The following is a 21,498-nucleotide window of genomic DNA, read 5'->3' as shown; positions in this document are numbered from 1 at the left end:
TTTTAATAAAGGGTCATCTCAGATGAGACAAACTAAAAAGAAAAGTAAATCATCTTTAATGGGAACTAAAAAGGAAAGTGAGTCATCTTTAACGGGAGATAATTAACAAAATTCAGTTTTCTTAATATTCCAGATTGATATGGAGTATTATTTACACAGGAGTTGACGTTGTTACAATAAACTTATTGAAATCACGTAAAAATTGACAATTGTTAAATTCGTATATTTCCGTATGGATTATTACACTTGCAAAAAAAAAACACGCAATAAAAAGGAGAAAAGGGTCTAAATTCATAGGGCAGTTGGAAGTTTTTTCGAAGACAAAAACAGCTCAATCAATCCGGGTCGGAAATCCGGGTCAGTCATGGAGACTTGGGATCCGACGACGAAATCGACGCTGACGCAGATCCCCCTGCTGTCGGTGAAGGCCGGGCCGCGAGACGGCGCCGCGTGGACGCAGCGGCTGAAGGAGGAGTACAAGGCGCTGATCGCCTACACTGCCATGAATAAATCCAAGGACAACGACTGGTTCCGGATCTCCGCCGCCAACCCGGAGGGCACCCGCTGGACCGGCAAGTGCTGGTACGTCCACAATTTGCTCAAATACGAGTTCGATTTGCAGTTCGACATACCCGTTACGTATCCCGCCACCGCCCCCGAACTCGAATTGCCCCAACTTGACGGCAAGACCCAAAAGGTTCCTTTTTTCTTTTGTTTTTTATTGCTTCGTTTAGTGTTTATGTGCTTTTGATTGTTTGTTTAAGGTCCGATCGTCAGATGGAATTGGAATTGAATTCGAATAAGAATTATACATAATTCAATTCCAAATCCTTTGTTCGTTATATGATATTCATATAAAGTGTGTGTGCGTGCTCATTGTGTGTGTGTGTGAAGGTTCAAATTGTGGAATCGGGAGGAATTGAAATTGTAATTCAATTCCAAATCTAAATATTATGCGGTACCAAACATTGGATTTGGAATTGAAGGCTCCATTTCCAATTCCGCAGACTCAATTCCATGATACCAAACGGATCCTTAGTTTGTACTAGTATTTGTATTTGTGCGTGTTTCTATCCCTCTTTGTTGATATGGTTTGTTAATTTTGTGTGTGTTGTGCAGATGTATAGAGGAGGGAAGATATGCCTGACCGTCCATTTCAAGCCGCTGTGGGCCAAAAATTGGTAATTTTTTAATGTGTTTGTGATGAATTTCTTGTCTTCGCCTGTGTTGTTGGATTGATTTGCTTGTGCATGATGTGTGTGTTTGAGTTTCTGGTGAATGGTAATGAGTGAGATAACTATTGATACTGTTTGCAAGGTCTTATTTGATCCATAGAGAATTTGTGTTTTCGATTGAAATTGTGGACCGAAGCATATTACCATGGATATTAGAAAGGTTAATTGGGAGGACTCAAAACTCTGGTATTGGTATGCTAGTGTAAAGGTGTACATGTACCAAGTACCTACCCTAATATCAATAATATTGTTGCAAATTTTTATCCACTATATCATTTGTTTCACAATTTAATCATCAACTAGCTATTGAATCAGTCTTTTTGACACTAAGGAATCATCCGGCTCAGAACCTGAATTCTGATAACAATTGTTAGTTGACCATTGGTTTCTGCCTAGTGAATGCTCAATCTGAAATACTTATAAACATTAGTTTCTGCAGAAAACATTTCTGAGCGATAATTTGTTAGTAGTCTTTTTGGGAGTTGTTTTCTGTTTACGGTCTGAGTAGTTGTGGTGCTAATTTAAGTTTTGCGATACGAGTACCCTTGATTTTATCATCCTATGTGTTCAATAAAAGAAAGTGGTAGGTTATTTGATATCTCTGTGAAAAGAATCATTTGATTTATCTGAAACACTCATCTTTCAAGAGGAGGCAGTCAGAGCTTACCTAATGATAGTATTCATAATCGTCTTATGCAGTTAATCTTAATCTCTATGTGGCTCTGCCCTATAATGAAGGTTATTGTTGCCTACTTTATGAAAAGTGGTTTTTTGTGATCAGTTAATGTTTTTGTAAATTTTTTTGGACACATATAATTTTGTTATCAGTTTAGTTTTTTGTGATTTTTTTCTTGTGGTTTCCATATAGGAAACAACATTTTGTACACAGACTGTGAGTGTTTATTCTGACTCCACTCTGTTTTGTTCTAACTTCCCAGTCCTAGGTTTGGCGTAGCACATGCACTTTGCTTGGGCCTTGCGCCATGGCTTGCTGCGGAGATTCCTATTCTCGTTGATTCTGGAATGGTCAAGCACAAAGATGATACGGCCGCATCCAGTGAGTCGTCCGATGTAAAGGCTGTGTGAGCACTAACTAGTCCATCGTTACAGTGTGGTAGTCTTAACTTTATGAGACTAAAATATCCATATCATGAAATAGATGTGAAAACCTCTTGAAATGGATGTTTTTTACTTTTCTCTTTATGGTTTATTCCACACTCAGCTCGATTTTTTCGTATTTACTCCCAGATATCTTATCGTCTAGGTCGCGTTTAAACAAAACTCTACACAATCAAATAATTTGCAGCACGTTACCGAATCTTGAATCCTTTTACTAGCATATTGCTTTAGGGGGTCACGATTATTGATGGTTTTTCTTGCGCAAAAAATTGATTTACCTTGCTAGAAATCCAAGTGGATATGTCACACTATACTCATATAAAATATGAAGTTTTCAAGTCAAAGTTAGGAGATGATTTTTTGTATGAATAAGTAAAATTATAAGTATATCCATTAAAAAGATGGAGTAGTTAAAAATGAGATGATGAAATGCTAAACTATAAAGAGACTTTATTTACATGGTGCTTCTCTAAGAGAAGGATTTACAGAAGAAATGTAACTATAAATTAGAAAAAACACATGAATAAACAAAAACTCGAACATTATTAGACAAGGACATGGAGTCGCCAACGAGATTATCGCCCTTGAAGCGATGTCGAGGATCAGAGCAAGACGGGAACAGATTTTCCATATTCTTTGCACTTCAAATGACACCATTGCTTACCACCTATGCAGGCAGCTTTGCTTTTTTCAACTGCTTGTTTTGAATCTTGTGCAGTACGAACGAGCTTTGTTTATACATCATTCGGAAATCTCTCGCCAGGTTTTCCGACTTTTTATTTGCTTTGAACAAGGCTCAAAAGGAAATCTGTAAATATATGCTCATATTCGGGCATCTTCCCATATCCTACATGTCGCAACAAACATTTAGATCCCCGAGTTGTGTTTTTCTTTTACGTTTCTGAAAGCAAGAAGATTCCTTATCCATCCAAGGGAAAGAAAAAACTAGTAGTATTAACAAGATGAATTAACTTGGGTGCGTTATATACCTGGAAAATAGTTAATGTCTATCACGTAGTAACGGTCTCGAGTTCCATGCTCACGAATAATATCCAAGTTGAACAACCGGAGACCCTATTTCAGAGGCACAAGGATTAGAGCTCAAGAAAGTAGCAGTAACTTGCATAACAGACTCAAGTACAAAATGGGCAAGAAGAATACCAGCCGGTGTCGTAGTTCTTTAGCCAGTCTCTCAAGTAACGGTTTTGGAGGGAGCTCTGCAGAGATAAAAGCACTTTTTAACCCCTTGGCATAAATTTTCATAAATTCAACCCAGGCAGAAGATGTTAACAGAACCACCAAATATTCAAAAGTGGAAAAGGGAAGATAAATGGATTTTTTCACAGATCACATTATACAATCTAATGCTAAGCTCATGCATGAATTGCAAGTCTACCTACCGGCAACATGAGGATCCAAGTCTGCTTCATCAGCAGATGCGGCAGCACAAGATACTCTAGGGAAACGATAAACACCTGCACTCGCTTTCAGCTCACGCTTACTGACATCTGGCAACGAGAAACGTCTGAGCACCTTTATTGCTTCACCAACAATATAAACTTTGAAGAGGAGTCCTCCTAAATCACAAGAAAGGAAAATAGTCAAGAGACAGTTAACACATTTCTCCATGCTAGCCACTGAACAGGTAAGGGAAACCAGAGGAGCTGTGATTTCATACCGTGATTAATAAATTCCTGCAGGACAAGTGGGGGTTCAAGCTTTTGGAGGGACAACTCGTCATACGCCAGAGATAGTTCATGCGACTTTGCAAATAACGGCTTTGCCACTAAAATATACACAGATTGATTACTATATTTAAACATTTAACATCCATGTAATATCCAAAGCACAAATATATTTCCATATCAAGGAGACATACCCAGTGGCAGCCTCAACCCAGCCGTATTCACAGAATCAGGAATTGATGATGAATCTTTTTTGATAACCAACTGTTCAGGTACACCTACTTTACCTGTAAGACAAAAGGACATGACAGATCGGTGATTTTTACAAAAGCTGGACAATCGATCTGTTTGTGGCATCCATAATAATTCTTATACCAAGAAAAGAACGAGCTTAAAATGAAAGAAAAGCCTTATGTAAAAATTGCATGCCCATAAAAGATTACCATAGGGGTCTGACAGATTCAGGTCAGCAACAACCTGGAGCATAGACTGGCGGCTGTACACATGCTGTATGGCATCAGGGGGATCAAGAACTGTGACGTCGGGATGTGTTATCCGATAATCCTTCAAAAAGTGTAAAAGGGAAGGATGAGAATTGGCCCTAGGAAATTTTGTCTTCAAATCCACAGGTATGATCCCTCATTTAAATATACACAGAATGACCAATTAGGCTACTTGGAAAAACACATTTTCTTAACATGATTGAGACACTGAATGATGAGACCAACCTCAAGTATGGATCGCCATTCTTTTCCAGATAACTGCATGACAAGAATGGAAGATCAATGTATAGATTAACCATCTCACTTTTAAAGATAAAGAATAAAAGAGTATCAATCAAGACATTGAATAGGGTGAGACAAGTAACACAGAAAACTCACCTTATGTAACACAATGTCAAAGGGACCTTGATCCGAAAGTGGTTTACTAATGTCAATAGCCACAAATAGAATTCCTTTATTCCTGCATTTTTTTTGTAATCGTTCAATTAGCTAATAGTGGTTCAAGTACTACGCTACGCAATTATAGAGCAAAAAGCAGAAGCACATGTACATTCCATGAGGGGATTCGTTATCATTGAAATTATTGATAATTTCCATATAAAAGCATAAAAGCGTTATTGTTTTTTCCTTCTCATTCGCCTAGATAGGATAATAGAGAACGTGCACTCTACGTTGAATCTCAAATCATCAAGTATGTTGGGGTTTGAGAGCAACAATTGCTAAATACTTACAATTTTCTTATGCAAGAAAAGAATGAGTTAGGAGGAAAAAGATACTCATCATTCCAAAGAACGCTTTGGATCTATCATAGATCAAGAATAGTTTAAATGTCAAGAGGAAATGATCATGATGGCTGATAGTAAAAGCTTGAGTAATCATATTGTAATAACAATATAAACCTCCACTTAAGTTACTACGCATAGAAGGACAAAATTAACACATTGTAAGACATGGAGGTGTAAAGAAAGTGAAAATAATTCAAGAGAAACTTATAATATCTGTCACTGAAAGCTAAATAAATTCATTCATGTCAAATCAAGTGTCCATTCCCTTCAAGACAGGAAAAAGGGACAGCTCATGAATAGAGTACTAGAAATTGGAAGAGTACGAAAATCAGTGAAAGGGACAAGGACCATATAATTTCCTCAATAATATCCTAGATGTAAACACCAATTGAACATACACCACAATAATATCTATGAAGATTTGACTTTATTGAGAATATATCTTCAAAAGTTATATTCCTGTTAATTATAACCAGGTTCATAATATTCTTATTAACACAATTTTCCTCCAAAACAGACTCCATTGAAGATATAAGGTAGAAAATCAAACAGAAACTTATGAACAGAAGACAATCCCATGAGATACAAATTTCTCCATAATAAAAACTATGATTTGAAAAACACGAATCAAATTGATCACGTTTCGATTCGATAGAATTTAACACAAACAGTCTCAGCATTAATCAAACAGCAGAGCTGATACCAATCATTCCCCTGAACAGTAATTACACATGTTTTTGTTTTATCTACAAACAAATATCCTCGTTTTCCAGATTTTCACCAATAATTCCAACGTTAAAATCATACCTACATATAATTAGATAGATATATATCGGAACGCTGAGATAAAAACAAATTGAATGAATGAGTTACCTAGCTAATCCTTCAAGCTTGGGCTGCAGAAAGCTCTTAATCTTCTTCGTAGTAAGGGCGTATCCGACGACGACAGCCTTCATCGTCGACGGCGGCGGAGAAAAGCCTCCACCGATCGCAGCCGCCGAATATCTCATCTTCGCCACCATTTTCTCGTCCTCGAGCTCCGTGTCTTTTATGACCTCTTCCTCCTTTTCTTCTGTGCAGTAGGCCAATTCACCACCCATCCTCATCTCCAACACCGATTGCCTAAATATAGATATATAATACAGATATATACGCGCACTATTCAAACGCACGCACCGAGATTCAATCCCCTTCCTCCAACAAAGCCAATACAAATAAAATTAATTTCGATTCGCCAAATTCGCCGCATTCGCGTTGATTTATTTCTCAATGAGGCTTATCTACAAATGTAGCAAGTGTCAGATTGTGTGTAGATTGGGAAATATGGGGTTGGAATTGGAGCGAGAGCGCGGAGATTTAGACAATAAACGGGTAGAGAGAGAGAGAGAGAGACGGCGTGTTTGCGTAGAGAGAGATGAACTGTAGAGCGAAAGCGTAGAAGTGTAGATGTTGAAATGCAACGCGTGGAGCGATGAAGACGAAGGGAAACCTACGTATATATATACATACAAAATCTGATTTCATGGATCTGTATATATATGTTGTATCTATTGACATGTGTGTTGATTGTTTGTGTGGAGAGAGAGATAGAGAGAGGCAACTGTACAACGCGCTGCGCTGCTAACGTGGAAAACACTTGCCTTTTAATTTATATTGCATTTTGTATATTCGAATTAACCACATTTTCGTAGTAATGTAATGTAACTAATGTCATCAAAAATTATTTTAATTTATATATATTGGTTTTGTTTAAAAAGTTATTCTTGGTTCAGGAATTAGATAAAAATAAAACATTTATTTGTTAAAGTTTTTTTATATCTTTCATAAAATGAATAAAATAGTAGCTTTGATTTTTATATTTATACTAATGATTCGAATTAAAAATTTTATAGTAATTCAAATGAATTGTACTCCTACTAATATTGTAATGTGGTGAAGACTAAAAATTGCAATTGACTGATCTAACTATTTGTAAATTTGACACAGGAGTAATAAATAACGAAGGTCTTTTTTCTTTGGAAATTTTATAACCATTGTCTACACGATACACGACCTAGACAAGTTGCTTTGGTACTTTTATGTTGGTATAACGGTCAAAAAATCAATAATTATTTTCATAGAGTTACCAATCATTAAAGTCATTATAATTCGGCTCCCACATGTTGGGTATCGGTGTTGCACACCCGAACTCCACATTAGTGGTATTGCACAACCGAACTCCACATTAGTATGATATTGTCCGCTTTGGACAAAGTCCTCTCGATTTTACTCTTGGGGTATTTCCCAAAAGGCCCCATATTAATGGAGTTGGGGAAACCCATTTATATATTTACAACTCTTGTCCATTCTCCGATGTGGGATATGGTTTGCTTCACCACACGATATATTTCAATTTGACGGGTCAATCTAAAAGTCAACAAAGTGAAAATTTTAATAGTCGCCCCTTTCAATTTTTATTTTCATTCACGGTTGCATATTCACATAGTATTAAATTTTAGACATTCGAAATAAAGAATATGCATTTAAATTTAGTATGGCATGAAATAATTTAGACATTCGTCACTACATATTCACATAGCATTAAATTTTACATTTGAAGAATTCGCAAATCATTATCGTTGATGTGTTTATCTATGAATGGTGTCATAGATGGACGAGCTGAAATCAGAAGCTATCAAATTTTATAAGCTCCTATTGTCGGTCGATGCTCCTTGGCCTGGTCCATTCCCAATCAGAAATCAGTTTCCCACCATTAAACAAGTTGACCGGGATCTCTTGAATGCTACTCTTTCAGATGAGGAAATCCGTTATGCTCTTTTTGATATAAAACCTCTACAAGCTCCTGGTGTGGATGGGCTTCATGCTCAATTTTTCCAGTCTCAGTGGGAAATTATAGGCCCCTCAGTTTGTAAGATGATACGTAATGTTTTTTAGGGAGGTGCGATAGACAAGGCCCTTAACAAGACAACCTTGGTTTTGATCCCTAAAGTGGATAATCCTAAAGTAATAACAGAATTCCGGCCTATTAGTTTGTGTTTAGTGGTGTATAAAGTCATTACTAAGATCATTGTTAATCGAATGACGAATCTTATGAAATATGTTGTTTCTCCCAATCAAGTGAGTTTTATCAAAGGACGGAACATCACAGACAACATTATTATTGCCCAAGAATGTGTTCACTCGATGAATAATTGTAAAACTAAGGCAGGATGGATGGCTATCAAAGTCGATTTAGAAAAGGCCTATGACAGAATTCGGTGGGAGTTTGTTGAGGATTCACTCAAAGATTTGGAGCTGCCAAAACAAATAATTCGGATAATTATGGAATGTGTGTCTACTACTATGCAAATTTCTTGGAACGAAGCTTTAATGGAAGAATTTAGACCGGGAAGAGGAATTAGATAAAGTGACCCTCTCTCTCCATATCTCTTTGTTATAGGCATGGAGAGACTAAATCACACAATAAACAAGGCGGTTGACGAAGGAAGATGGAAACCGTTGAGATTCAATAGAGGTGGTCTCCAATCTCCCATCTCTTCTTTGCGGACTACCTCGTTCTTTTTAGTAGGGCTGACTGCTCTAATGCGAAGGCTATCAAAGAGCTCCTAGATCAATTTAGCCAATATTATGGCCATCTGGTTAGCATTAACAAAACACAACTCTACTTTAGCCCAAATACTGATGTTGACACTACTACGGAAATTGAGAGCATTTTTCACTTCAAGGTTGTGGATAATCTAGGCATGTATTTGGGTATTCCTCTCCTTCATGGTAGAGTCACAGGTGCAAATTTAAGGTATATTACTGACAGGGTCCAAAAAAAGCTAAATGCATGGTCGGCGGCTTCACTTTCCATGGCAGTGAGAGTCACTTTAGCCAAGGCTGTTCTTTCTGCCATTCCAACCTATTGTATGCAAGTAGTCATGTTACCTGCTAATGTAATTGATGAAATTGAGAAGCTGATCCGACGTTTTGTATGGGGTGGTTCTGAGCAACAAACAAAACTCTCTTTGGTTAATTGGAAGACCGTTGCAGACCTACTAGCTCAGGGGGGCTAGGTATACATGATCTAAAAACACATAACCAGGCATTTATGATAAAAGCTTGGTTTTCGTTTAGTTTCAGAGGAGAAATCAGTATGGGCTCGGATTCTTAGAGAAAAATACAAAGTCAACAGTGCATGCCCAGCAGTAATCAAAAGGAGCTCAAGTTCTTTGGTGTGGTGTTCCTTATCGAGGATTTGGGACCGTGTCTATAATAGCATTTGTTGGTCTATTGGCGATGGTGTTCGTACTAACTTTTGGTATGATACTTGGATCCCGTCTCTCGGGCCTCTCGTTGCTCATAAAGTCAATGATCTTCCGGCGGTTGTTGATGCTTCTGTTTCCAATATGGTTAATCATGATGGAGAGTGAGATTGGCCTAATTTTCAAGATCTTTTCTCTCATGGCACGTGCTGTAAAATAGCGAGTATTTGTTCCCCTGCTGCAGAAGCAGGGTCTGATGTGTGCACTTGGCGTTGGGCCTCCAACAGGAAAATTTTCAGTTAGAGGCGCTTATGACCTCTTATATGCCGACACAATAACTTCTACATAATAGAAATGGGCGGCGACATGGAGCTTCAGAGGGCCCCTAAGAGTGAGACTCTTTTTGTTACTTGTTATGCATGGTCGTCTCCTTACTAATGCCTGTTAATTATGGAGCCTAATTTATCTCCTACCATGTTTAGGATTTGTTTCCTTGAAGTATTTTTTCCTTGTGATATATGTTTCCTACTTTGACTAGAATTAGGGCTCTCTAGTTGCTTATAAATAGAGGTGCTCCCTCTTATATGCCGACACAATAACTTCTACAGAATAGAAATGGGCGGCGACATGGAGCTTCAGAGGGCCCCTAAGAGTGAGACTCTTTTTGTGACTTGTTATGCATGGTCGTCTCCTTACTAATGCCTGTTAATTATGGAGCCTAATTTATCTCCTACCATGTTTAGGATTTGTTTCCTTGAAGTATTTTTTCCTTGTGATATATGTTTCCTACTTTGACTAGAATTAGGGCTCTCTAGTTGCTTATAAATAGAGGTGCTCCCTCATTGTTAAATTATGCTTATTCTGAAATTATATAGTGAAATCCCTGGCTTGGCATCGCCCCCAGACGTAGATACACTTTGTATCGAACTGGGTAAACAATTTCTAGTGTTCATTCTCTTTCATATTCGTGATTGCCTGTGTTTATTTTCCAACAACTGGTATCAAGAGCCTAGGGTTTAAGAGGCAGAAATCACGATGGGGATCGACGAGAAAATTGCTATAGAGAAGTTCGACGGATCTGATTTCGGATTTTGGAAGATGCAGATTGAGGATTATATGTACGGTAAAGATCTCTGGAAGCCTTTAAAAACCAAACCCGAAAAGATGGAACATGAGGAGTGGGAGCTGTTGGACAGAAAAACGATGAGCGCGATTAGGCTATCGTTGTCCAAGGATGTGGCTTATCACACGACTGCAGCAAAGTCGACTAAGGGGATGATGAAGATCTTGGAGGACATGTATCAGAAACCATCAACGGCAAACATGGTACATCTGATTAGACGATTGTTTAATTTTAGAATGCAAGAGGGAAAGCTGGTGCAACAACATCTCAACGAGTTCAACATGATTACTTCGCAACTGAACTCGGTTGATATAAAATTCGATGATGAAATTCGTGCCCTGATTTTGCTATCATCTCTGCCTGAGAGTTGGGCTGGCACAGTGACAGCAGTTACTGCTGCAGAGACAAACCTAACAGTTGACAGAGTAAGAGATCTGATGATTGGTGAGGAAGTTCGCCGGAGAGAATCAGAATCTTCTACTTCGGGATCAACACTGAATACAGAACAGAGAGGCAAATCGAAGGGAAAGCAAAATCGTGGAAGATCAAATTCCAGAGGAAGGAGCCAATCCAAGAAGGATTTGGATAAAGTTAAATGCTGGAATTGTGATGAGTTTGGGCATTTTAGAAATCAGTGTGAGGCACCGAAGAAGTATAAGAATAAGGATCGGAAGAACAAGAAGACAACAAACGCTACCATGTCTGATGACGATAGCGTGGCGTTGGTCTTGAGTGTCAGTAGTCCGATGGAATCGTGAGTATTGGATTCTGGAGCGTCGTTCCACTCCTGCAGCAATGTGGAGATAATGGAAGACTACGTTTCTGGCGATTTTGGGAAGGTACATCTGGCTGATGACGATCCTTAAATATCGTGGGAAAGGGAAACGTGAAGGTAGTGACGTCCAATGGATCCGTGATAAAACTGAATGGAGTCAGACACATTCCTGGATTGCATAGAAGTTTGATTTCGATTGGGCAGCTTGATGCAGAAGGGTACACCGTGACGTTTGGCTGCAACAATTGGAAGATTACCAAGGGAGCTATGATAGTAGCTCGAGGTAAGAAGGAGCGTACGTTGTATACCACAACTAACTCCAAAGATTGCATTGATATTGCAAGTGAGGCAAATAATGCAGATTTGTGGCACTGTCGTCTTGGCCACATGAGCGAGAAAGGGATGAAGATAATGTGCTCAAGAGGTTTACTGCCTGGCCTGAAAACTGTTGAAGTTGGCCTGTGCGAGGATTGCGTGATTGGGAAACAGAAAAGGGTGAGTTTCTCAAGAGGAGGCAGAAAATTGAAGACACAGAAGTTGGAGATGGTCCACACGGATCTATGGGGACCAGCACCTGTGAAGTCCCTAGGAGGCTCTGAATATTATATGACTTTCATCGACGACTCTACTCGAAAGCTATGGGTTTATTTTCTGAAGAGTAAATCCGATGCATTTGACGCTTTTAGGAAGTGGAAAGCCTTTGTTAAAACTGAAACCGGGTTGAAGGTGAAGTGTCTAAGATCCGATAATGGAGAAGAATATGAACTTGCAAAGTTCAAGGAGTTCTGCGCCGAGAATGGAATCCGCATGGAGAAAACTGTGAAAGGAACTCCACAGCAGAATGGAATCGCAGAGAGCATGAACAGAACGTTGAACGAGCGAGCAAGATGCATGAGATTGAAAAGTGGATTGCCAAAGAGTTTTTGGGCAGATGCAGTCAACACAGCTACATTCCTAAATAATAGAGGTCCATCAGTTCCCTTGGAGTTTCGGATACCCGAGGAGGTTTGGACAGGAAAAGAGGTAAATCTATCTTTCCTACGCATCTTTGGTTGTGTTGCTTATGCTCATGTTAGTTCCGTTGAGAGAAGTAAGTTGGATGCTAAATCTATTAAGTGTACGTTTATTGGTTATGGAGGTGATGAGTTCGGTTATAGACTCTGGGATGAGCAGAACCGTAAGGTTATTCGCAGTAGAGATGTCATTTTCAATGAACAAGTATTGTACAAGGATAGATTGGAGGCGTCGAGTCCCAGCAGTTCTGAGCCACAAGTGGTCGAGCTAGACATCTCAAACTCGAGTGGGAGCAAGGAGAGTCAGAATGCTGAAGAGGTGCTTGAAGAAGAACCAAGCACTCCACCACCGACTATTCCGCTGCCTAAATCGACTAGAGAGCGACGTGCACCTGATAGATACTCGCCCTCTAATTTCTATTTGTTACTTACTGATGGTGGTGAGCCCGAGTGTTATGCAGAGGCAGGAGAAGGCCCTGATAAACGAAGGTGGAAAATTGCCATGGATGACGAGTTTGTCTCTCTTCTCCTGAATGGCACATGGGAGCTTGTGGAACTTCCTAAAGGGAAAAAGGCATTGCATTGCAAGTGGGTCTATCGAATCAAATGTGAAGCTGATGGTAGTAAGCGCTACAAGGCTAGGCTGGTTGTCAAGGGATTTGAGCAACGATACGGTATTGATTATACAGATGTGTTCACTCCTGTTGTGAAACTAACTACTATTCGTTTAGTGTTGAGTATGGTAGTTGCAGAAAATCTATTGTTACATCAGATGGATGTAAAGACGACATTCCTTCATGGTGATTTGGAGGATGAGTTGTACATGACACAGCCTGAAGGATTCGTAGTAAAAGGAATGGAAAATCTTGTGCAAGTTGAAGAAGAGCTTGTATGGTTTAAAGCAAGCTCCAAAGCATTGGTACAAGAAGTTTGATGGATTCATGATGGAGATTGGCTATAAAAGATGCTACGCTGATCATTGTTGTTACTACAAGAGATTTGACAAGAGCTATCTTATCCTGTTATTATATGTTGATGATATGTTGATCGCAGTAGGTGATCAAAAGGAGATGAATAAGTTGAAAAGGCAATTGTCTGAACGATTCTCCATGAAAGATCTTGGAGAGGCTAATCAAATTTTGGGCATGAGAATCGAGCGTGACAAGGCGGCAGAAAAATTGTATCTTTCGCAAGCTGCTTACATTGGTAAGGTTTTGGAAAGATTCAACATGGATAATTCGAAGCCAGTAAGTGTGCCTTTAGGCAGTCACTTTAAGCTGTCAAAGAAGGAGTCGCCGAGTACAAAAGAAGAACGTGCTGAAATGAAGAAAATTCCTTATGCTTCAGCAATTGGCAGTATTATGTATGCAATGGTGTGTACGAGGCCTGATATTGCACAAGCAGTGGGAGTAGTGAGTCGGTTCATGGGTGATCCGGGCAAGCAACATTGGGAAGCAGTTAAATGGATCATTCGATACTTGAGAGGTACTACAGAAAGTGTCTTATGTTTCAATGGCAAGAATGTCGAGCTGGCAGGTTATGTGGATGCAGACTTGGCGTCCAATGATCTTGATGGGAGAAGAAGCACAACCGGCTATGTATTTACTTATGGTGGTACTGCTATTTCATGGACTTCTAAGTTGCAGAAGACCGTTGCTTTGTCTACTACGGAGGCTGAATATGTAGCTGCGACAGAGGCAAGCAAGGAGATGGTGTGGTTGTAGAGTTTCTTAGATGAACTTGGGAAGGAGAACAAGAGTAGCATACTCTACAGTGATAGTCAGAGTGATATTTTCTTGGCGAAGAATCCAGCGTTTCATTCTAGGACAAAGCATGTGGAGTTGAAGTATCATTACATCCGACACCTAGTGGAGATGAAAATCCTGCAACTTGTGAAGATACTTGGAAGTGAGAATCCTGCAGACATGTTTACTAAGGTGGTGACCTTAGAGAAATTGAAGCTATGCATAGCTTCAATTGGCCTTGGAACTTGAAGAGAAGGTTAGGCGATGCTAAGCGGATGAAGGGATGAGATCACGAGGAAATGGTTGTTTAGGAGTTGTTAGTCTCCAAGTGGGAGATTGTTAATTATGGAGCCTAATTTATCTCCTACCATGTTTAGGATTTGTTTCCTTGAAGTATTTTTTCCTTGTGATATATGTTTCCTAGTTTGACTAGAATTAGGGCTCTCTAGTTGCTTATAAATAGAGGTGCTCCCTCATTGTTAAATTATGCTTATTCTGAAATTATATAGTGAAATCCCTGGCTTGGCATCGCCCCCAGACGTAGATACACATTGTATCGAATTGGGTAAACAATTTCTAGTGTTCATTCTCTTTCATATTCGTGATTGCCTGTGTTTATTTCCCAACAATGCCGAGAGATGTCGTAGACATATGGCTGATGATCCATCTTGTAGCAGCTGTGGTGCTTGTGAAGAAAATATGGAACATATCTTCCATTCTTGTCCCAATGCAGTAGTAGTTTGGGGCTCTCTTGTTCCCCACAACAAACGCAATAGGTTTTTCTCCCTGCCTTTTGATATTTGGCTCATGGAAAATCTTAGTGATAAGAATAAAACTGATTATGGTGATTGGGGTTGCTTATTTGGTTTGGTGGTGCGGAAATTGTGGTCTTCTAGGAATGAGATTGTATTCCAGGATGCGAGCTTCAATGGGTCAACAATTATTGCTCAGTGCCGAGCTTGGGAAAGGGCTGTTAGATTTAATAAGATTAAGAAGTTAACTGTAAAGAATAGGGTCACTAAGCTTATTCAATGGTTCGCCCCTGCTTCGGGCTGCTGGAAATTGAACACTGATGGTGCAGTTAAACACTCGACAAAAGAAGCATCTGTTGGTGGTGTCATCAGGAACTCGAATGGAGAGTGGTTTTTGGGATATGCCCGACGCCTTGGGGAATGCTCTGTGTTGATTGCTAAGTTGTGGGCGATATACGATTGCTTTAAGTTTGCATGGGAATACAATCTTCGAAATGTTGTTGTGGAATGTGATAATATCACCGCAGTCCTCATGGTTAACTCAAGGAGAAATGAAGGTTGCAACTATAGCATTGTTAGACACATTTTGGCTTTGATTGATAAACATTGGTACGTAGAGGTTAAGCATGTCTATCGCGAAGCAAACCGAGTGGCAGACTTTATAGCTGATTGGGGTTTGAAGATGCTCGTCTTTCGACTATTAAACGACCTCCAGGAGGCATTGGTCAGCTACTTCAACTAGATAAGATAGGTGAGGTTGTTTCACGATCTGTTGCTGCCTAAGCATTTGTTCTCCTAGAGCTTTGGCTCATCTTGTAACAAAAAAAAATGTTGTGAATTCCAATTATCATATTACCGTGTGAGTGAGTTGTGAATATTTATTAATTATTGTGTGCATCCTTTTTATACAGTAGTTTCAAGATCATAAGAGATTTAATCACACTTACAATTATAAAAAAAAAATGGGAACGTAGTCACTTAGACATATCAAAAGTGTCTTTTTTTTGGACGTGGTATAAAAATGATAGATGACGAGCTATCATACAAAAATAAACTCATAGTAAAAACAACTAGAAGAAAATAATATATTATGAAAGCATTTCATATCGAACATTGCTTGTTTCTCCCTTTTGTATATATGGAATTTTGAGGTTCAAAATGCAAAATGAGAGACTTGGAGGGAGCATACATCAATTACCATTATATGCTTTAGAACGACGCATTTGTTATGTGAATGAATGAAATCTTTTTTATTCTTAATTTTCTTTTTATGGGACATTTTCATTGACATTTGCGATATATTATTCGTGCCCATTTTGGAAGGTTCTTTTTCAGCTGAATTGTATTGATGTGCCAAAAAGGGATATTTTCCTAATTATTGTTTGTTACTATATTCTGAAGCTAATTTCTTATAACAATGAAAGAATAACTTTTGCGTCCGCGTCCTAGAAAAAACAAAGGGAACCTTAACCTAACCTACATTACAATTTAAAACTATAAAATCATAAATATTCAATTTTCCTATGTAGGAATGGTGATGATATGTCAAATTTAATCTTCAAGTTGTAGTTATCTATTACTAGTAGCTACATCACCATTTTGAAAAGATTAATGATAAAATTTATCAAAACATGAATAAAGCAAAATGAAAACCTATCTAGCCCCTAATCCTATCCTACAAATTTCCTTAAATATTTTAATTGAGTTTAATAATCGTGATTAGGTTGGGTGATGCATGGCATATTGGCATGTAATGAAAAAAACACACTTAGTACAAATTTTATATATATATATCGGAACGTTATTCTCCTATTCATCCCTTAGATCCTTTATTCTTCTTAATATGGGCCGTTAGATCTCATTCATCAACGGTCCAGATGATCTGCATTATTACACTATAATGGTGCATTATTAGTCGGTGTGCATTATTCAACTGAAAATCTGCATTATTAAATGACACATGACACCAATCTAACCGTCGGATAATAAAATCATGGGGCAGAGATTAAAAAGAACAAAGAACAAAAGATAAAAAAAGGAAATGAATACATCCCTCTATATATATATATAGGATAGTGATCAAGATATAACTAATCTTAAGTGTATAACTAGAGAACAAATCTCAGCCACATATCTTAATGGAACAAATATTATTTATTTTAATAATACAAAATAGACCAAGGGTATTTTTGGAAATTACATTATGAAATTTAAATATGAAATTACGCTGCCATCGTTGATCGTGATGAGCTCCTTGATCTCCTCGATGCTGCTGTAGTAATCCTGCGGATTATCGTTGAAGCAGGCGTAATTCGAGGAGGAAGTGGAGGTGCCGGCGTCGTTGAAGAAGAGGTTTTGGTGGTGATCGTCAATTCCTTGGAAGGAGAAGCTCTGGTGGCTGATATGGCTGCCATCGGAGGAGCTGCAGCTGCCTTGATCAAGCGCCAGCACATTATTGGGGTTGGTGTAGGCATCACACAGTGGGGGTGTTTGTGCGTGGATTCTCCGATATCTTCTCCTCCGCGTCATTCTCCGATATCTTCTCCTCCACCCCCTTCTTCAGCTTCGCCGTGACGGCGGCGATGGAAAAGTACTTTTGCATCTGAAGAATCGGAATCCAATTCAACCTCCGGTGGTGAATAGCTGCGAAAGCCTATTCGTACGCCGCCCCGTCCTCCAGCTGCGTCAGGTGGCCGCAGAGCGCGTCAATAATCGTGTTCGCTGCAGCAAACTCGCCGCGGAACCAGTCGATAATGGCGTCCTTGGCTAACGCCTCTGATGTCGCCGGCAGCTGAACCTATTATTTCACTTTACTCTCTAATAACATAATTACATTAATCTATTTAGGATTAAGTCTTTTAATCCACATTCTTTCATGTAGAACTGGTAATTACTGGAGAAACGAGTGTTTAGGAAAATGAGATTTCTTTATCCATATTGCCTCAAAATTCTGATTGATAAAATGATAACACAAAGTTCGGATTTTGGAACGTGAAGAATGGATCCATAAAAACGGTTTTTCATTTGGGTATTACCCGCTGTTCTCTTTACAATAAAGTGATATAGTTCTATATTTTACTTCACTCTTGTTCACAAAACACATCACTCTTATTATGATTTTACTTCATTCTTGTTCACAAAATACATCACTCTTATTCTGATTTTACTTCACTCTTTTTCACAAAACACATCACTCTTACTCTGATTTTACTTCACCCTTGTTCACAAAACACATCACTCTTATTCTGATTTTACTTCACTCTTGTTCACAAAACACATCACTCTTACTCTGATTTTACTTCACCTTTGTTCACAAAACACATCACTCTTACTCTGATTTTACTTCACTCTTGTTCACAAAACACATCATGCTTATTCTGATTTTACTTCACTCTTGTTCACAAAACACATCACTCTTATTCTGATTTTACTTCGCTCGTGTTCACAAAACACATCACTCTTGTTCTGATTTTACTTCACTCTTGTTCACAAAAGACATCACTCTTATTTTGATTTTACTTCATTCTTGTTCACAAAACACATCACTCTTACTCTAATTTTACTTCACTCTTGTTCACAAAACACACCACTCTTATTCTGATTTTACTTCACTCTTGTTCACAAAACACATCATTCTTACTCTGATTTTACTTCACTCTTGTTCACAAAACACATCACTCTTATTCTGATTTTACTTCACTCTTATTCTGATTTTACTTCACTCTTGTTCACAAAACACATCACTCTTACTCTGATTTTACTTCACTCTTGTTCACAAAAGACATCACTCTTATTTTGATTTTATTGTTCACAAAACATTGAAGTAAAATCACATCCACAAGTACCCTTCCTTATTCATTCTGCAAATTATTCAACTTGAATGTTTTATGATCATATTAGATGAATGTTGTATGTAAATTGGATTCTAATTCAGCCTTGTAGCTTTTCATCATTCTATTTCCCCCCCCCCCCCCAAAACTTCGTTTATCGCTCTAAATTTTGACTCAAATAAACAGAAATATATGCATATTCAAAATCTATACAAATAAATATAGTACAATTTATTTTGGAAAATAGATAAAATGACCCCTGGGGTATTGTTTGGGACGCCCTTAATTTTTGGTATTGATTCAAAAACTATAAAATAAAAGGATGTCGGTAAAGGCAGTTAAATTGGCCCACGACTCCCACCTTCAGAATTCCAGAAAAATCTCTTCTTTATCAGAGAAATGGGGCAATCATCGTCGACGGAGCAGGGAACATCACCGGAGCTGCGCGAAGTGCAATCACTAGTTGCTTCAACTGGAGCCCTACCATCTCTCCAGAAATCATTTCCTCTTCTCTCCGATCCACAAACTCAATCGATTCCTCTCCCATCTCTGCGGGTATGGCTTCTTCTCCGCCGCCTGCTTCCGCTTGCTCGGATTCTCGGAGCTCAACGAAGAATTCGTTCTCAAACGAATTGAATTTGTGAATTTGCCAATGACATTATTTTGGCTGCAATGACAATTATACCCCCGCCTTGTTATTGTGGAGTAAATTTGTGATGGAGGGAATTAATTTCTCCTTAAATTAGAAAATTACATGTATTAATACTAGCCCTTGATTTTCTTGATCTTGTGGCTATGATTTGTTCTCTAGTTATTTGGTTAAGGGGTGTTTGCCATAGATCATGACCATATATATATATATATATATATATATATGGGGTGAGTGTGTGTTTGTGTGTGTGGGTGAGAGAGAGAGAAAGTGAGGGGAGGGTGTTACAATGCAAATATGACTTAAATATATACACATATAGTGAAATAGAAATAGTATTTGATGATTATGAGTAAGAGTGTGTGTTGAACCTTATCTTTTTAGCATCCTTAGATATATTTATATTCGTTTTAAGCGAATCGTGTGCTACCAATTTGGTTTTTGGGATATGGTTGTGTTTTGTTTATTACGCCTACATTATGGAACTTTCTATCGTATTCCTTTTTCTTTCTTTGTATATGGACATAGAATATATTTCTTGATGTCTACTTATTTGTATATACACACTCTCACATTGTCCACTTCTATAAGCATCCGCTGCGCTGTCCCTCCACCGTCCCTTAAACTACTATTTGAGGGCCCCACTGTACTTTATTCCTCCATCCCTTAATTAAGGGACGGAACCTGCAACGCTCCGTCCCTTAAATTTCTATTCATTCAATTTCATTTTTTATTTTTTTTCCAACCCAATTCAATTAAAACAAACACACTTTATTAAAAAACACACTTTATTAAAAAACACACAACATAAAAAAACACACAACATAATTTAAAATACAAATTTAAAGAAAATAAAAATACTACTCCGCCGGCTAATCATCCTCCGGAGGCAGTCGAGGTTGAGGGGGAGTCGGAAGGCCAAGTTGTGTTGTCATATGCACAATTGCGTTCCACCAGGCCGAGAATTGGGCGTGCGAGAAGCGGGAAGTGTCCGCCATTGTGGCGGTCATGTACGCCACCATAAGTGTGTCCGAGCCTCCCCGCGAGCCCAATCCCGAGGCCGCCTGGCTTGATTCGCCTCTGCCCTTCCTCGCTCTAGCCGCTTTCGCCGCCTTCGTCCCTTGCGGCCGACGGCGCCCACGGCTGGATCCTCCAGCATCGCCACCGTACCCGCAAACTCCTGCGATTCAGCTTCATGTGGGCTGATGCCCTCAGCGGTGTCACCACCAGACGAGTATTGGCCACTCGCCGTATGCTTCGTGCTCTTCGAGTTTGAGCCCGAGCTGGAGCGGAAACCACCGGCCCACCGTTCCTCGTCCTTCACGGCCTGCCAAACATCAACAAATCTGAATTGTTGACGGGTGTCCTGGTAGTAGGCGCGCAAAGCGGACGTCAAAATGTCGGTTGTCGTGGCGCCGCTTTGGTAGCGAACCGCTTCGGCCGAGTAGAGGCCGCATAATTTTTTGACCTGTCGGTCGACTCGGTCAAAGTGAGAGCGGAGCATTTTATATTTGCGCTTGCGGGAGCCTTTCGGCTTTATTTGGTGGTAGACCTAGCAGACCTTTTCCCAAAAACACTTCCGGGGTTGTTTATTCCCGACGATGGGATCGTACGAGACGGTGATCCAGACGTTGTACACCGCCAGCGTTTCGTGGTTGCTGTACGGATGCCGGCCTAGATCCTCTTCCTCTTCTTCCTCCTCCTCCTCCTCCTCCTCGTCCTCGCCCGCCTGGGGTTTTACACCGCCTCGTCCACCTCCACCGCCTCGCCCACATCCACCACCTCGGCCTACTCCCGGTGTTGGATCAACGGGAAAATCCTCCCGGATCTGGGATAATCCCTGCGAATACCGCGGGGCGGAGGGACGGGCATATGCATAAACGTCAAATTTGGGTGGTTGGTACCCCCCCGGCATCTCCTGCGTCGACGCACTGGAACCGCCCAGTGTGTGGATCATGGTCTCCCAATCGCCGAAGGCGTTAAGATCCCACCCACCGGAGCCGGAACAGCCGTAGTTGCCTTCGCCGGACATCTTGT

General features: G+C 39.5%; 2 protein-coding genes across 2 annotated transcripts; one reads left to right on the top strand and one right to left on the bottom strand.

The window, feature by feature from the left end:
* The first annotated feature begins 250 nt into the window (after window positions 1–250).
* LOC121763241 (ubiquitin-fold modifier-conjugating enzyme 1) lies at window positions 251–2,438 on the top strand. Its single transcript, XM_042159195.1, has 3 exons — window positions 251–697; window positions 1,120–1,181; window positions 2,174–2,438. Exons 1-3 carry the CDS (start codon window positions 365–367, stop codon window positions 2,319–2,321), a joined length of 543 nt encoding a protein of 180 aa, XP_042015129.1. The 5' UTR covers window positions 251–364; the 3' UTR covers window positions 2,322–2,438.
* Window positions 2,439–2,784: 346 nt separating this feature from the next.
* Window positions 2,785–6,819, bottom strand: LOC121763585 (inositol-tetrakisphosphate 1-kinase 3-like). The gene is made up of 10 exons (XM_042159636.1): window positions 6,201–6,819; window positions 4,921–5,002; window positions 4,768–4,800; window positions 4,483–4,603; window positions 4,234–4,326; window positions 4,033–4,140; window positions 3,755–3,931; window positions 3,516–3,571; window positions 3,344–3,428; window positions 2,785–3,201 (listed from the first exon to the last, which is right to left on the bottom strand). Exons 1-10 carry the CDS (start codon window positions 6,431–6,433, stop codon window positions 3,131–3,133), a joined length of 1,059 nt encoding a protein of 352 aa, XP_042015570.1. The 5' UTR covers window positions 6,434–6,819; the 3' UTR covers window positions 2,785–3,130.
* Window positions 6,820–21,498: the final 14,679 nt, after the last annotated feature.

This window comes from Salvia splendens, chromosome 14, assembly GCF_004379255.2.
Source record: "Salvia splendens isolate huo1 chromosome 14, SspV2, whole genome shotgun sequence".
Lineage (NCBI taxonomy): Eukaryota > Viridiplantae > Streptophyta > Magnoliopsida > Lamiales > Lamiaceae > Salvia > Salvia splendens.
The sequence above is the reverse complement of the archived record's forward strand: the minus strand, read 5'-3'. Positions and strand labels throughout refer to the sequence as shown.

Bases quoted from the DNA above. Each gene is read 5' to 3' on its own strand.
- LOC121763241 (XM_042159195.1), top strand. From the start codon at position 365: ATGGAGACTTGGGATCCGACGACGAAATCGACGCTGACGCAGATCCCC. The intron at 698-1,119 runs GTTCCTTTTTTC...TGTGTTGTGCAG, and splicing joins TTGACGGCAAGACCCAAAAG to ATGTATAGAGGAGGGAAGAT. The intron at 1,182-2,173 runs GTAATTTTTTAA...CTAACTTCCCAG, and splicing joins CCGCTGTGGGCCAAAAATTG to TCCTAGGTTTGGCGTAGCAC.
- LOC121763585 (XM_042159636.1), bottom strand. From the start codon at position 6,433: ATGAGGATGGGTGGTGAATTGGCCTACTGCACAGAAGAAAAGGAGGAA. The intron at 5,003-6,200 runs GTAACTCATTCA...AAAAAAATGCAG, and splicing joins AAGCTTGAAGGATTAGCTAG to GAATAAAGGAATTCTATTTG. The intron at 3,429-3,515 runs GTATTCTTCTTG...CCTCTGAAATAG, and splicing joins AAGAACTACGACACCGGCTG to GGTCTCCGGTTGTTCAACTT.